The sequence below is a fragment of the Phascolarctos cinereus genome, unplaced genomic scaffold, assembly GCF_003287225.1.
Source record: "Phascolarctos cinereus isolate Bilbo 61053 unplaced genomic scaffold, phaCin_HiC Scaffold_5;HRSCAF=322, whole genome shotgun sequence".
Lineage (NCBI taxonomy): Eukaryota > Metazoa > Chordata > Mammalia > Diprotodontia > Phascolarctidae > Phascolarctos > Phascolarctos cinereus.
In genome coordinates, this window is record NW_027555958.1 from 414,522,102 (window position 1) to 414,535,407 (window position 13,306).

General features: G+C 43.6%; 1 protein-coding gene across 1 annotated transcript in view; it reads left to right on the top strand.

The window, feature by feature from the left end:
* SERPINC1 (serpin family C member 1) overlaps positions 1-13,306 on the top strand; it is a 36,263-nt gene that overhangs the window by 7,713 nt on the left and 15,244 nt on the right. The window contains exon 2 of the mRNA XM_078156485.1: positions 9,574-9,946. Coding sequence (XP_078012611.1) covers positions 9,574-9,946 — 373 coding nt within the window. The remainder of the gene's footprint in view (positions 1-9,573; positions 9,947-13,306) is intronic.

The window sequence follows — 13,306 nt, forward strand, 5'->3', positions numbered from 1 at the left end:
GAAGGCAGATGAAATTCAATTTTATGCTGATAGTAGCAAGCCAGAGTGCTTTTATGATGCCCTAATGGCTACTTATGGGTCAAAGACCTACGGTGTAACTTAACTACTCAGTGCTAATGGAACCACATTGATTAGTGATAAGGACACGACGCTAGAGAGATGGGCTGAACACTTCCATAGTGTTCTTAACGTATCATCATCAATCAATGCTGAGGCCATTGGCTGTTTTCCTTAGGTTGAAGTCAATCCCTCCCTACCTGAAGTTCCAACTGAAGAAGAGGTGTCGAATGCCATTAAGCTCCTCTTCTGTGGCAAAGCACCTGGTGCTGATTCTGTTCCAGCAAGGTGGGGGGTCCATTGCTCATACAAAAGTTGACTGAAATTTTCTGGGTTTTATGGTAAGAGGAGGTTATCCCTCAGAAGTTCAATGATGTTTCTATTGTCCATCTCTATAAAAGCAAAGGAAACAGATTGTTCTGTGACAATCACAATGGGGTCTCTCTCTTAGTCGTTGCTGGCAAGATTCTTGCCAGAGTCCTCCTTAATAGTCTGATCCTTTACCTGGAGGATGGTCATCTACCTGAGAACTAGTCTGGCTTCAGAAAGGGCTGAGGAATAGTCGATATGGTGTTTGCTACCAGACAACTCCAGGAGAAATGCCAGGAGCAGAACAGAGGTCTGTATGAAACATCTGTAAATCTGATCAAGGCCTTTGATACTGTCTGTCATGAAGGCTTATGGAAAATTGATACCAAAATTTGGTTGCCAGGAGAAGTTCATCAGCATTGTACATCAATTTCATGACAAGATGCTTGTCCAGGTTCTGGATAATGGACAATGCTCTCGTGCTTGCCCAGTCACCAGTGGAGTGCAACAAGGCTCTGTGCTTACTCCTGTGCTTTTTTAAAGGATGAACATGGTGTCAAGGTCAGCTACCATGCTAATAGTAAAGTCTTCAACTTGAAAAGAGTACAAGCCAAGACCAAGGTGGAAGGAGTGTTGGTGCATGGTTTTTTGTCTGAAGATGATGGTGCACTTAATGCAGCCGCTGAAGCTGAGTTGCAACAAAGTCTGGATTGATTCTCTGCTACTTGTGCTAATTTTGGCCGACCAATTAACATCAAGAAAACACAGGTGCTCCATAAGCCAGCACTACACCATCCATATGTGGAACCATTGGTTACCAGCCAATGGAGAAGTTTTGAATGTTGTGGATAAGTTCCCTTACCTTAGCTGTGTACTTTCCAGGGATGTACACGTTGATAATGAGGTTGATGCGTGCTTTGCCAGAGGTAGCTCAGTGTTTGGGAAGCTCTGAAGGAAAGTATGGGAGAGAAGAGGTATTAGACTGACCAACAGATTGAAGGTCTACAGAGCCATTGTGCTGACCTCATTGTTGTATGCCTCTGAAACCTGGACTTTATAACAGCACCATGCCAGGAAACTGAATTGCTTCCATTTGAATTGTCCTAGGAAGAATCTGAAGATCACCTGGCAGGATAAGATACCAGACACTAAGGTCCTTTCTCAAACTAAACTGCCAAGCATTCAAACTCTGCTTCAGAGAGTGCAGCTCCCATGGGCTGGCCACATTGTTTGAATCCCAAATGTACACTTGCCGGAAAGACTATTTTATAAAGAACTCAGAGCAAGTGTTCACATAGTGGTCACTTTCAAAGTCTCTCTGAAGAACTTAGAATTGATCGTATGACATGGGAGACACTGGCACAGAACCACCCAGCTTGGTGTGCCCACATCAGAGCAGGTGCTGTGCTTTATGAGCAAAGCAGAACTGAAGTAGCTCCCTAGAAATGTGAGATGCATAAATTTAGAGAATCCACCCCAAATGTTCATGCGGACTATTTGTGCTTGACCCTCAGTACAGCATTCCCAGCTCATACTGGTCTGATCAGCGATAGGCGGACACACTGTACCTTGACTCTAACAGAATCATTTTGGTCCTCTTCAGAACAAAGGACAACAACCAACCTAGTATATGACAGGCATGGTGCTAGGTGCTTTACAAATGTCTCATTTGGTCTTCACGACAATATTGGGAGCCAGGTCCTGTTATCATCCCCATTTTACAGCTGATAAAACTGAGACAGCCAGAGGTTAAGTGACTTGCCCAGGGTCACACAGCTAGTAAGTGTCTGAGATCAGATTTGAACTCAGGTCTTCCTGACTCCAGGCCCATCACATAAACTACACTACTCCACCAGGCTGCTATTGGTTGATGAAAAAAATTTTTATTTTCTAGAGCAAAATGTTTCTTGAAAACTTCTCCAGTAAGGAATCTCCCATGTATATGTTAGGCATACAAGATTCCTTGAATGATGTAACTATAGAGATAATTTCGTTTGATGACTGACCCTCTGATATGTAGGAAAACATAAAACAGGAAGGGAGACATACGCCCACCAGAGGTGGGCTTTCCAGCATAAAGTACAAACGAAAGTTGCCCATAGATGGTGAAGTACTCTCCATGTCCAGTTGGTATATAATGTCTTGTTGATTATGTCAAGCCCTGGCATACTATAGCTCCAAAACCACTCAAAAGAGTTTGACTTAAAGATCCACATGGGAAAACACAAGTGGATTCAGATACACAGTTGGAGAGACAACCTATCGATGTAGTTCATTAGTACAGTATACTCCCACGGGGCCCCTCACACGGGCCGCCACAAAATCTACCCTTGATTTGAGGTAGTCTTTGTGTCAGCACCTACTCACAAATTATACTTTATGAGCCCTCACCCATGTGTTTACTGATTCCCAGTCAGCCAACCAGCTGAAGCAAACGTTAGTTTAATAAAAGACATTTAATTAAAAAGTATATTAAAAGAAATGACAATAAAAAAAATCTCCCCATGCACACTTGGGGTATATCCTCTCATAGGTTAGAACAGGTATGACCAGGAACATATAAGGGATAACATGCAAGGAACATATCAAGAATCCATGTTCTTGGGTTGGGTGTAGCAAAAGCACACACGTTTGGAAGGCACATACATGGGGGACACTTGTGGCCCACGACCACTCACACCTCCAACACTATAGGGTTGAGTGTCCTCTGGTGTGCCATCCTCTGCTTGGCATCCTCACAGCTCTCCACTAGGCATATCATCCCTTACTGGTCAGCATCTCAAGGCATTCTGAGCTCTTGGCTCTTGAGTAATAAGAAAGGGTTCTTCCTGAAAAGGCCAGACTAACACCCGTGTACTCCATTGCCTAGATTGCCTGCGTCTAACTTTTGTTGTTGTTCAGTTGTTTTCACTTGTGTCTGACTCTTCGTGACCCCCTTTAGGGTTTTCTTGGCAAAGATACTAGAGTGGTTTGCCATTTCCTTCTCCAGCTCATTTTACAGAACAAGAAACTGAGGCAAACAGGCTCACACAGTAAGTGTCTGAGGCTGGATTTGAACTCAGGTCTTTCTAACTCGGGGAGGGGGGGCCCTAGGCTCTATTCATTGTGCCTGCCACCCAGCTGCCCTCAACTAGTCTAACAAGGGACAGCCAATAAAGGCCAGACAGAGTGCTCCCAGGCTAAGAAGAAGTCTATTCTTTTGGTTACCTCAGGCTAATATAGATTCAAAGTCCAGGGTTCCAGATCACTATCTCACTTTGGTTTAGAAATTCCTAATAACAGTTGTTTAACGAGGGGCAGCTCGTGCACAGAGTGCTGTGCTTATGTTATACCGAGACATTAGCGAGTTAGACCCAGACTAATTTAAATTGTAGACTTTATTAGCACACGGCTGCCAGGGGTATTCACATCCAAATCAAGCAGCCCCATCAGGGGTCGAGCTAGGGTTTATATAGGGAGTATAGGGAGGGGGATGGATCTTTGAAGTCTGGCAAGAGGAAGAGTTTTTGGGCTGGTCAAGGACACCCCTCTCCCTCTGTCTAGACATGATAATGCTCTGCAACAAAGGAAAAAACTTTCTCACAATGGAGGCTTCCAGAGATATGATCTGAGGGCTGGGGCCTGAGCAGCCAGAGAAGGGTCGTGCTGAGGCCCATGCACGAATACTGCTAGGCACAGTGTCCTTGGGCTGGGGAGTGGTTGTCAGAGATAGTGTTTCTGAGACTAGGGAGGCATTTGGGGGGCAAAAGTACAAGCACAAGCATCTGAGCACCCCATCACTACAGGTCAGGGATCACACAAACCAGACCAGGTGTCCTGGTTTCTGGTATAAACATAATTATCTAAAGTCATTATATTGCAAGTTTTCTTATCCATTTGTGTTGGAGGTATGGGCTATGCTTAAGCTATGCAAGAGTACATTTCACTATTGTTTAGATTTAGGAGGAAAGAGGTCTAGGGCAAGATTAAGCAGCAACTTCTGCTTTCCATGGCCTAAAGGGTCCTACTACCTAAATGGTAAAATAATGTTCTGCATTACATTTAGAGTCAGGAAGACCTGAGTTCAAATATGGCCTCAGATACTAGCTGTGTGACCCTGGGCAAGTCACTTAACCCTATTTGCCTCAGTTTCCTCACCTGTAAAATGAGCTGGAGAAGGAGATGGCAAACCATTCCAGTATCTTTGCCAAGAAAACCCCAAATGGGGTCATGGAAGAGTGGGACACGAATGAACAACAGCAACACCTTTGGGTTGATCCTGTACCCCCAAAAGCCCAAATCAGGGCTTGTCACAAAAACAAACAAAAAACCAAACCCCCCCCTCCTCCCTCCCCCCCCCCCCCCCCCCCCCGGCTCCGGAGCTCCAAATGTAATGGGAAGTTGAACAAAGACAAAAGCTAAGGGAAGAAAGCCAGGTCATTTCCTCCCATCCTCTGGGCCCACACTCTTGCTTTTATTATGTTAATTGGTTAACAATAAAGCCCTGAATTTTTGGCCAGCACAAAACCTTGAGATCTCTCCCCATATCTGGGACAGTTGTCGTGGGTGGAGGATGATGGTACTGAAACCACAGTTACACCAGGAGATGAAAGCTGCTGTTTGGACTTTTGGAAATTTTGCAGCATTTTTTAATAATCCCCAAACTCCCCTAAAAACCAAGCCTTGGGGCAGCTAGGTTTATTGATTGACTGATTAAGGGAGAGACCTGGGAAGTGACAGGGAGAAGAACAGAACCAAGCGCCCTAAAAAATTCAACACACAGAAGGCAACTAAAAATATGGTTTGTGTGGTGAGGGAGGATTTGATTCTTTTATCCTTTACAGTAAACGCCATGTTAATCCAGCAAGGTTGGGAAGTGAAATGTTTTGGCTAACCAAAAGTTCTAGGCAAAAGAGTTGCCATATTTGCCAGCTTATAAAGTCACAGTGACATATATTTAACACTAAAACTATCCTTAATGTAAAATGATCTTCGATCAGTTGAAGGAACTGGGGGTGTTTGGCTTAGAGAAGGGGAGTCATGAGAGCCGTGTTTAAGGATGTGAAAGACCATCATGTCTAAATCTATGATTCTATGATTAGATCTACTCTGTTTGGTCCCAGAGGAAGGGGCAGAGAGGCAGATTTCTGCTGATGTGTGTAAGGATATACTTCCTCATCTTTACAGTGGAATGGTCTGCTCATGAGTCAGTGGGTTCCCCATCATCACTGGTCATCAAGCAAGAGACTGAATAACCTCTTCCTTAGGATGCTGTAGAAGGGGTTAATGGTCAGGGGTTTGAATTAGAATACAGGATCTCTGATGTCCTTGCTAAGTCTGAGATTCCATGATTCTAATTTTGTGATTGATTATTTGGAAGGCACCTCAAGATCCTGCACACCTTAGGATTATCATCATGGCACTGTTCACATAGAAATGACAGATAATACATGTAGATTTCGGCTGATGGGATGCTGGATAAAACTGTTTCTATGGGTTTGAAGCCTGCCCCAAACCACATTCTAAACTCTTTCAGTGGCTTGAAGAGGCAGAGGTTGAGACTTGACTCTCATCTCCCTATAATAATAGCTAGCATTTATATAGCACTAGGTGTCACAGTGGATAGAGCTCACCTGTAAAATGAGCTGGGGAAAGAAATGGCAAACCACTCCAGTATCTTTGCCAAGAAAATCCCAAATGGGGTCATAGAGAGTCAGACGTGACTGAAAACAACTAAACAACAATGTATATAGCATTGTAAAGTTGGCAAAGCATTGTAAAGATGTTATCTCATCTTCACAATACTCTTGAAAGGTAGGTACTATTATTACCCCATTTTACAGGTGGGGAAACTGAGGCTAAGAGAGTTTAGGTGACTTGCCCAGGGCCACAAGCCAGTTTTTCATTATCCCCATTTTACAGATGGGGAAACTGAGGCTGGGAGTGGTTAAATGACTTGTCTAAAATTACACAGCTAGTGTCTAAGGTAAAAAAATTGAACACAAGTCTTCCTGACTCCACATCTGTGTACCAGCTGTACCAACTAGCTGCCCGTTAATCCCCATTCTTCAGCTCTGATCTCACCTTCTGCTTGAGTTCCTTTACCTCCTCAGGCCACAGTGATCACAGACTCTTAGAATGACAGGGGCCTCAGAGCTCATCTTGTCTCATCCACACCTGAAAAAAAAATAAATTCCTCTCTACAAACCTATTGGCCAAGAGTTTGTATTTGCCTGTGGAGGTACTAAGGAGTGAGTGGAGTTTAATGAGCAGGGGAGTGACTTGATTAGATCCAGGCTTTAGGAAAATGACTTGAGCAGTAGTGGGGAGGATGGAGGGAGAGGGTAGAAACCTGAGAAAAGCAGACCAGTTTGGAGACCATTGCAGCAGTCTGGGCCTTTCCATTGCAATGATAAGGAAGTATATCTTCACACACATCACCAGAAGTCTGCCTCTCTCCCCCTTCCTCTGGGACCAAGCAGAGCAAATTTAATCATAGAATCATAGATTGAGACACGACGGTCGTTCGCGTCCTTAAACATGGCTCTCATGAAGCCCCTTCTCCAAGCCAAATACCCCCCCATTCCCTCAACTGATCAAAGATCATTTTATGTTAAGGATAGTTTTAGTGTTAAAAATATGTCACTGTGACTTTATAAACTGGCAAATATGGCAACTCTTTTGCCCAGAACTTTTGATTAGCCAAAACATTTCACTTCCCAACCTTGCTGGATTAACATGGCGTTTACTGTAAAGGATAAAAGAATCAAATCCTCCCTCACCACACGAACCATATTTTTAGTTACCTCCAGCATTCAAGTGTCTGCCCTCTCCAATCCATCCTCCACACAGCTGCCAGAGGGATTTTTTTAAGCCACAGGACTAAATCATCCCATATTCAATAAACTCCAAAGGTTCCCTATTACTTCTCTGGCCAACTATAAAAAAAATCCTTTCTCTGGAATTTAAAGTGCTTCAAAACCTCACCCCAACTTATTTTCTAACCTCATTCTGTATGGGGGAAGGGAGTACCCCTTCACAATCTTCATTCTAGGGGCAGCTAGGTGGTGCAGTGGATAGAGCACTGGCCCTGGATTCAGGAGGACCTGAGTTCAAATCCGGCCTCAGATACTTGACACTTAACTAGCTATGTGACCCTGAGCAAGTCACTTAACCCCAATTGCTCACCAAAAACAAAACAAAAAACTCCAAAATCTTCATTCTAGACTGATGTAGTGGATGGGGTGTAGCCTTTGCAGTTAATAAGACCTGAGTTCAAATGTTGCCTCTAATGCTTACTAGTTGTATGACCCTGGGCAAGTAATTTAACCTGGCCCAGCTTTGGTTTCTTCATCTGTAAATTGGGGATAATAATAACCCTACCTCACTGGGTTATTATGAAGCTCAAACAAGATAACATACGTAAAGCATTTTTGCAGACCATAAGTGCTATTTAAAATGCTTATTATCAGGGGCAGCTAGGTGGCACAGGGGATAGAGCATTGGCCCTATAGTCAGGAGGAGCTGAGTTCAAATCCAGCCTCAGACCAAACACTTGACACTAGCTGTGTGACCCTGGGCAAGTCACTTAACCCCAATTGCCAAAAAAAAAAAATGCTTATTATCATTGTTATTATCTTTTGCATCTTTGTACAAACCTGGAAGGCATCCCTTCCTCACCTCTGCCTGACAGCATCCCAAACTTCTTTCAAAACTTAATTCAGGGGCAGCTAGGTGGCACAGCGGATAGAGCTCTGGCCTTGGAGTCAGGAGGACCTGAGTTCAAATGTGGCCTCAGACACAAAACACTCACTAGCTGTGTGACCCTGGGCAAGTCACTTAAACCTGATTGCCTAGCCAAAAAAGAAAAAGGAAAAAAAAAACAAACTTAGTTCAGCAGCCACCTTTTATTGGAAGCCTAACCTCACCTTCCTGGCTGGGGCTGCATTTCCTTAATTCCCTGAAATTACATTGAATGTGTTTTGTTGACTTTTCTGTGTTTAAGTTTTTTCTCCCTGATAGAATGTAAGCTCCTTGAGCAGAGATTTTTTTTTCACTGTATGCCAAGCTCTTTGCGGAGTGCCCAACAAGTAACTGGTGTTGATTGAGTAGATGAATGGATGCCAGGGGCCATCTTCTTCTGGATGCTCTCCAGGGGAATCAGTGTTCTTTCTGAAATGGTCTGACTTGGGCAGAGTTAAGGCAGGACGATCACTTCCCTTATTTTGGATACCTCCAGCCTCTTTGCTGGGTCCTGGCGTTAGAAAGATAGTTATAGTGTAGACATTGCTCTCAAGAAGCTTGTAAATGAATGTGGGAGAAAAGTGAACAGGCAACTCTGATACCATGGCAAGGGAGGTGGGTGCAAAGGGCAACTCCAGATGACGTCTGAGGAAGAAGAAGTCACTTTTTTTTGCTTTTTGGTGAGGCAGTCAAGGTTAAGTGACTTGCCCAGGGTCACACAGCTAGTAAATGTCAAGTGTCTGAAGTCGGATTTGAACTTAGGTCCTCGTGACTCCAAGGCTAGAGCTCTATCCGCTATGCTACCTAACTGCCTTGAGAAGTAACTTTTACTAGGCTGGGGGAGCTGGTCAGGGAAGGCTTGATGGAGAAGGAGGCACCTTAGTAAAGCCTAGGACTTCAGTAGACAGTATGGGGTGGACAGGAGAGGAGAGTTCATTCCAGGCATAGGGGATGGTATGAGCAAGAACACTTAGGAAAGGAAAGAAGGATTAGAAGTAGTCCAGTTTGGGGCAGCGAGGTGACGCAGTGGGTGGAGCACTGGCCCTGGAGTCAGGAGGACCTGAGTTCAAATCTGGCCTCAGACCAGACACTTGACACTAGCTGTGTGACCCTGGGCAAGTCAATTAACCCCATTGCCTAGCAAAAACAAACAAAAAATAGTCCCATTTGGTTAGAACAAAAGGTCTGTGAAGGGGAGTAGGATGAGACAAGGCTGGAAAAGTCAGAGTTGTACTCTGGATGACTTTGAATGTCGGCATCAGTTTGGGTTTCATTCAATTAGTAATGGGAAATCACTGAAGGGTTTTGAGTAGAGAGGTGAGAATCACAGCATTAACGATTATATAGGTGGCAGAGAGGTGGGGTGGATAGAGGAGAGGCAGGAGGCCCAGTCATCTAGGCAGCTATTACAAGTAGTCGGAGATTTGTGGGATTAAATCCAGGGTCCCATCAGCTTGCTTGACTTTCTTTTCTGCCTCCTTTCAGAAAGCTGTGTCTTCTCTCCTTGCTGCTCGTTGGCTTTTGGGGCTGTGTGACCTCTCACTGGAACCCTGTGGGCGACATCTGCGCCGCCAGGCCCCGGGATATTCCAGTGAATCCCATGTGCATTTACCGCCACCCAGAGAAGAAGCCTTCAGAAGACGAGGGCTCAGAACCGAAGAAGGTCCCGGAGTTGACCAACCCAAGAGTGTGGGAACTGTCCGAGGCCAATTCCCGCTTTGCCACAGAGTTCTACAAGCAGCTGGCAGATTCCAAGGGCAACAATGACAACATCTTCATGTCCCCTCTCAGTATCTCCACAGCTTTTGCCATGACCAAGCTGGGTGCTTGTAACAGCACACTCAAGCAACTCATGGAGGTAACCAAAGAGTGACCTTTAGTCCAAGCTCCACCTGGGTTCAAGGCTTCAACCAGGAGCCTGTGACCACCTATGAGTCTTTCCTTAATGGACTTGAACAATTTAAGTAGTCTAGGGAAGCCATCTACTTGGAGGAACAAAGTGGTAGATCTTTTTGTAATGTGAATGATCACCCCCAATTTATTATTTTGTAAACTAGTGTTTCTTAAAATGGGGGTATTCCTCTATTGCTCTCTTCTCCTGTCCTTCTCAAGCTCATAGGGCTAGTCATGGATGAGGTTTGGATTTGTGGGGTTCAAGAAAGTCAAGAGATCCCCTGAGTAGGGCTATGTGGCAGCAAGAGAACTGGGCTTTGAGGCCCAGGTCTTGTCCTTATATTTATCACCATATGCAACATATTGTTCTTGGTATTGTGGGTACAAAGACAAAATTTTATAAAACCCCACAATCATTGATTTCAAGGAGTTTTCATTCTGTTGGGTGGATACAACATGTAAACAGACATGTGTATTTGAGAAAGAGGAAGCAAACTTGCACAATAAGGGGGTCAAGAAGAAAGGCTTTCCCACAGGGAAAGCTGGAGTCTGTGAACTTTTGGTTTTGGTAATATTTTGATAACTGTGTTTCAGTATAATTAGCTTCCTTTGTAACTCTGTGTATTTCATTTTATATATTTAAACACTTTATTCTGAGCAGGGGTCCATAGACTTCACCGGACTGCCAGAGGGAACCAATGGTACAAACAAGGTTAAGAACCCTTGCCTTAGGTGATGACCAATGAAGAAAGCTAGGGATCTGAATCAAATTGAATCCAACAAGGATTTGTAAGTGCCTACTTGGCAGACAGTGCCATGCTAGGCACTGAGCAGAAATACCTCTTATACTCTGCAAAAAGAGGAACCACCTCCTCTTTTTCTATCTATTCATTAATTCAATTATTTATTTACATTTAAAAAAAAGTTTGGGTCCCAAATTCTCTTCCTCACCCATTGAGAAGGCAAGCAATATATCAGTTATACATATGAAGTCATATAAAACATATTTCCATGTTAGCCATGTGGCAAAAACAGAAAGAAAGTGAAAAAAGTGAGCTTCAGTCTGCACTTAGAGTTCATCACTTCTCTCTCTGAAGTTAGATAGCATTGTTCCATCATAAGTCTTTCAGAGTTGTCATGGATCTTTGTATTGCTGAGAACAGCCAATTTATTCACAGTTGATCGTTGTACAATATTGCTATTACTGTGTTCACTGTTCTCCTGGTTCCACTTACTTTACTTTGCTATCAGTTCATTTAAATCTTTCCATGTTTTTCTGAAACCACAATTTGTTCAGCCATTCCTCAATTCATGGACATCCATCCCCTCAATTTCTAATTCTTTGCTACCACAAAAAGAGCTGCTGTAAGTATTTTTGTACAAATAGATCCTTTTCCCTTTTATTTGATCGCTTTCGGATTCAGACCTAGTAGTGGTATTGCTGGGTCAAAGGGTATACAGAGTTTTACAGCCCTTTGGACATAGTTCCAAATCGTTTTCCAGAATGGTTGAATCAGTTCACAGTTCCACCAACAATGCATTAGTGTCCCAGTTTTTCCATATCTCCTCTAGCATTTGTCATTTTCCTTTTCTGTCTTGTTATCCAATCTGATAGGTATGAGGTGGTAGCTCCATTCTTTTGATTTGCATTTCTCTAATCAATAGTGACTTAAAACATTTTTATGTGACTACTGTTAGCTTTGATTTCTTTTTCTGGAAACGACCTGTTCGTATCCTTTGACTATTTATCAATTGGGAATGGCTTGCATTTTTATAAATTTGGCTCGGTTCCCCATATATTTGAGAAATGAGGAACACTTCCTCTTGAAAAAATTTCTTCATACTTTTTCTGAATAAAATATCCCTAAACATTTAGCAGAAGTTTCTAGGAGAACTTCTTTTCCTGAAAGGGGTGATGTAGTGTTCAGAGCATTATGGGAAACAAGGGTTAGTACACAGGCTTCACCAAACTTGGGACCTTGCACAGAGAGGATTTAGGCCCTCTGGGAACAACTAATTCAACCCTTTACTTCAGTAGAGACTGGAGCTTCGAAAACACTGGGGGCCACACTGCCTTTTCTTTGTCTATCTGTCAACAGCATTTAAATTATTATTGGACTTAAAAATGTCTGAGCCTTTAATGAAGTCCAGTAGCTCTGTTCAGCAAGATTATAGGTATGATCCTTCCTGGGACAGGAGCAATAGTCCTGAAATACTGGTTCCAAAACAAGCAACCTTCTCTAGGCCCTCCCTCTCACTACAGGGGGTAGGCCTGGGTTCTGCATGCCTTCCTTTGAGGTGTGTAGCTGGGCATGGTTTGGAGAGAACAGTTGGTGGCATGTCATAGTAAAGGACTCCTTCAAAATGGAAACTTGGAGCCAAGGCTTTGGGCAGGGCCATCCAGGAGTGGTATGGGGCAGGGTGTAGGGAGGATCACACCTTCCTCTCCACCATAACAAACAAAAACACACAAGGAGCTTACATGGAGAAATCAGAAAAGGAAAGAAATCAGAAATCAGAAAAGGAAAGTCATAACAGAAGTCACAGGCCGCATGAAGGGCAGAGATAAAGATCTCAGCAAGGTGGGGTTGAGGATTCCTTTATCTGAGTAGTGGTTGATTGTATGTATATGAACCTCATATCTTTTTACTCTCAACCAGATAGAAAAAGCCTTTTCCTTCCTGCTCTCTAGCAGGGAGGACCCTGTAATGGAGGACCCCTCAAATCTGGGTGTCAGATTAGCTTACAGCTGGTATAAGGAAGGTTGCCCCTTGTTTTCCACTTTAGGAGCAGAGCAGAGTTTCATTTGGGATGGCAGGAGAGAATCCTTAAGGAAGGAGAGGCAGTATATGCATGAGCAGGTGAAGTTTGAATCATTAATGGCCATGGCTATACTTCCATCATTTGGGGTGGTATTTTGGGGGGAAGGAAATCGGGGTTAAGTGACTTGACCAGGGTCACACAGCTAGTAAGTGTCAAATGTCTGGTCTGAGACCAGATTTGAACTCAGGTCCTCCTGAATCCAGGGCTAAGTGCTTTATCCACTTCAGCACCTAGCTGCCCCTTAATTACACCATTTTGACCAAGCTCCTCCATCATTTTCTGAGATGAGACAGAACTCTTCCTAACACAAAGTGTCAATTATGGGAGAGGCAACATGATGTTGGTGGAACATTTTGTTGATGAGCTGGGAGTGCTGAATCAGACCCGAGTTTGAATCTTGACTCTTCCATTTGATACATGTGTGACCTTTGGCATGTTATTTAATCTTTCTGGGCCTTGAGTTCTTCATCTGTAAATGAAGGGGTTCAATTAGATCAGGGCT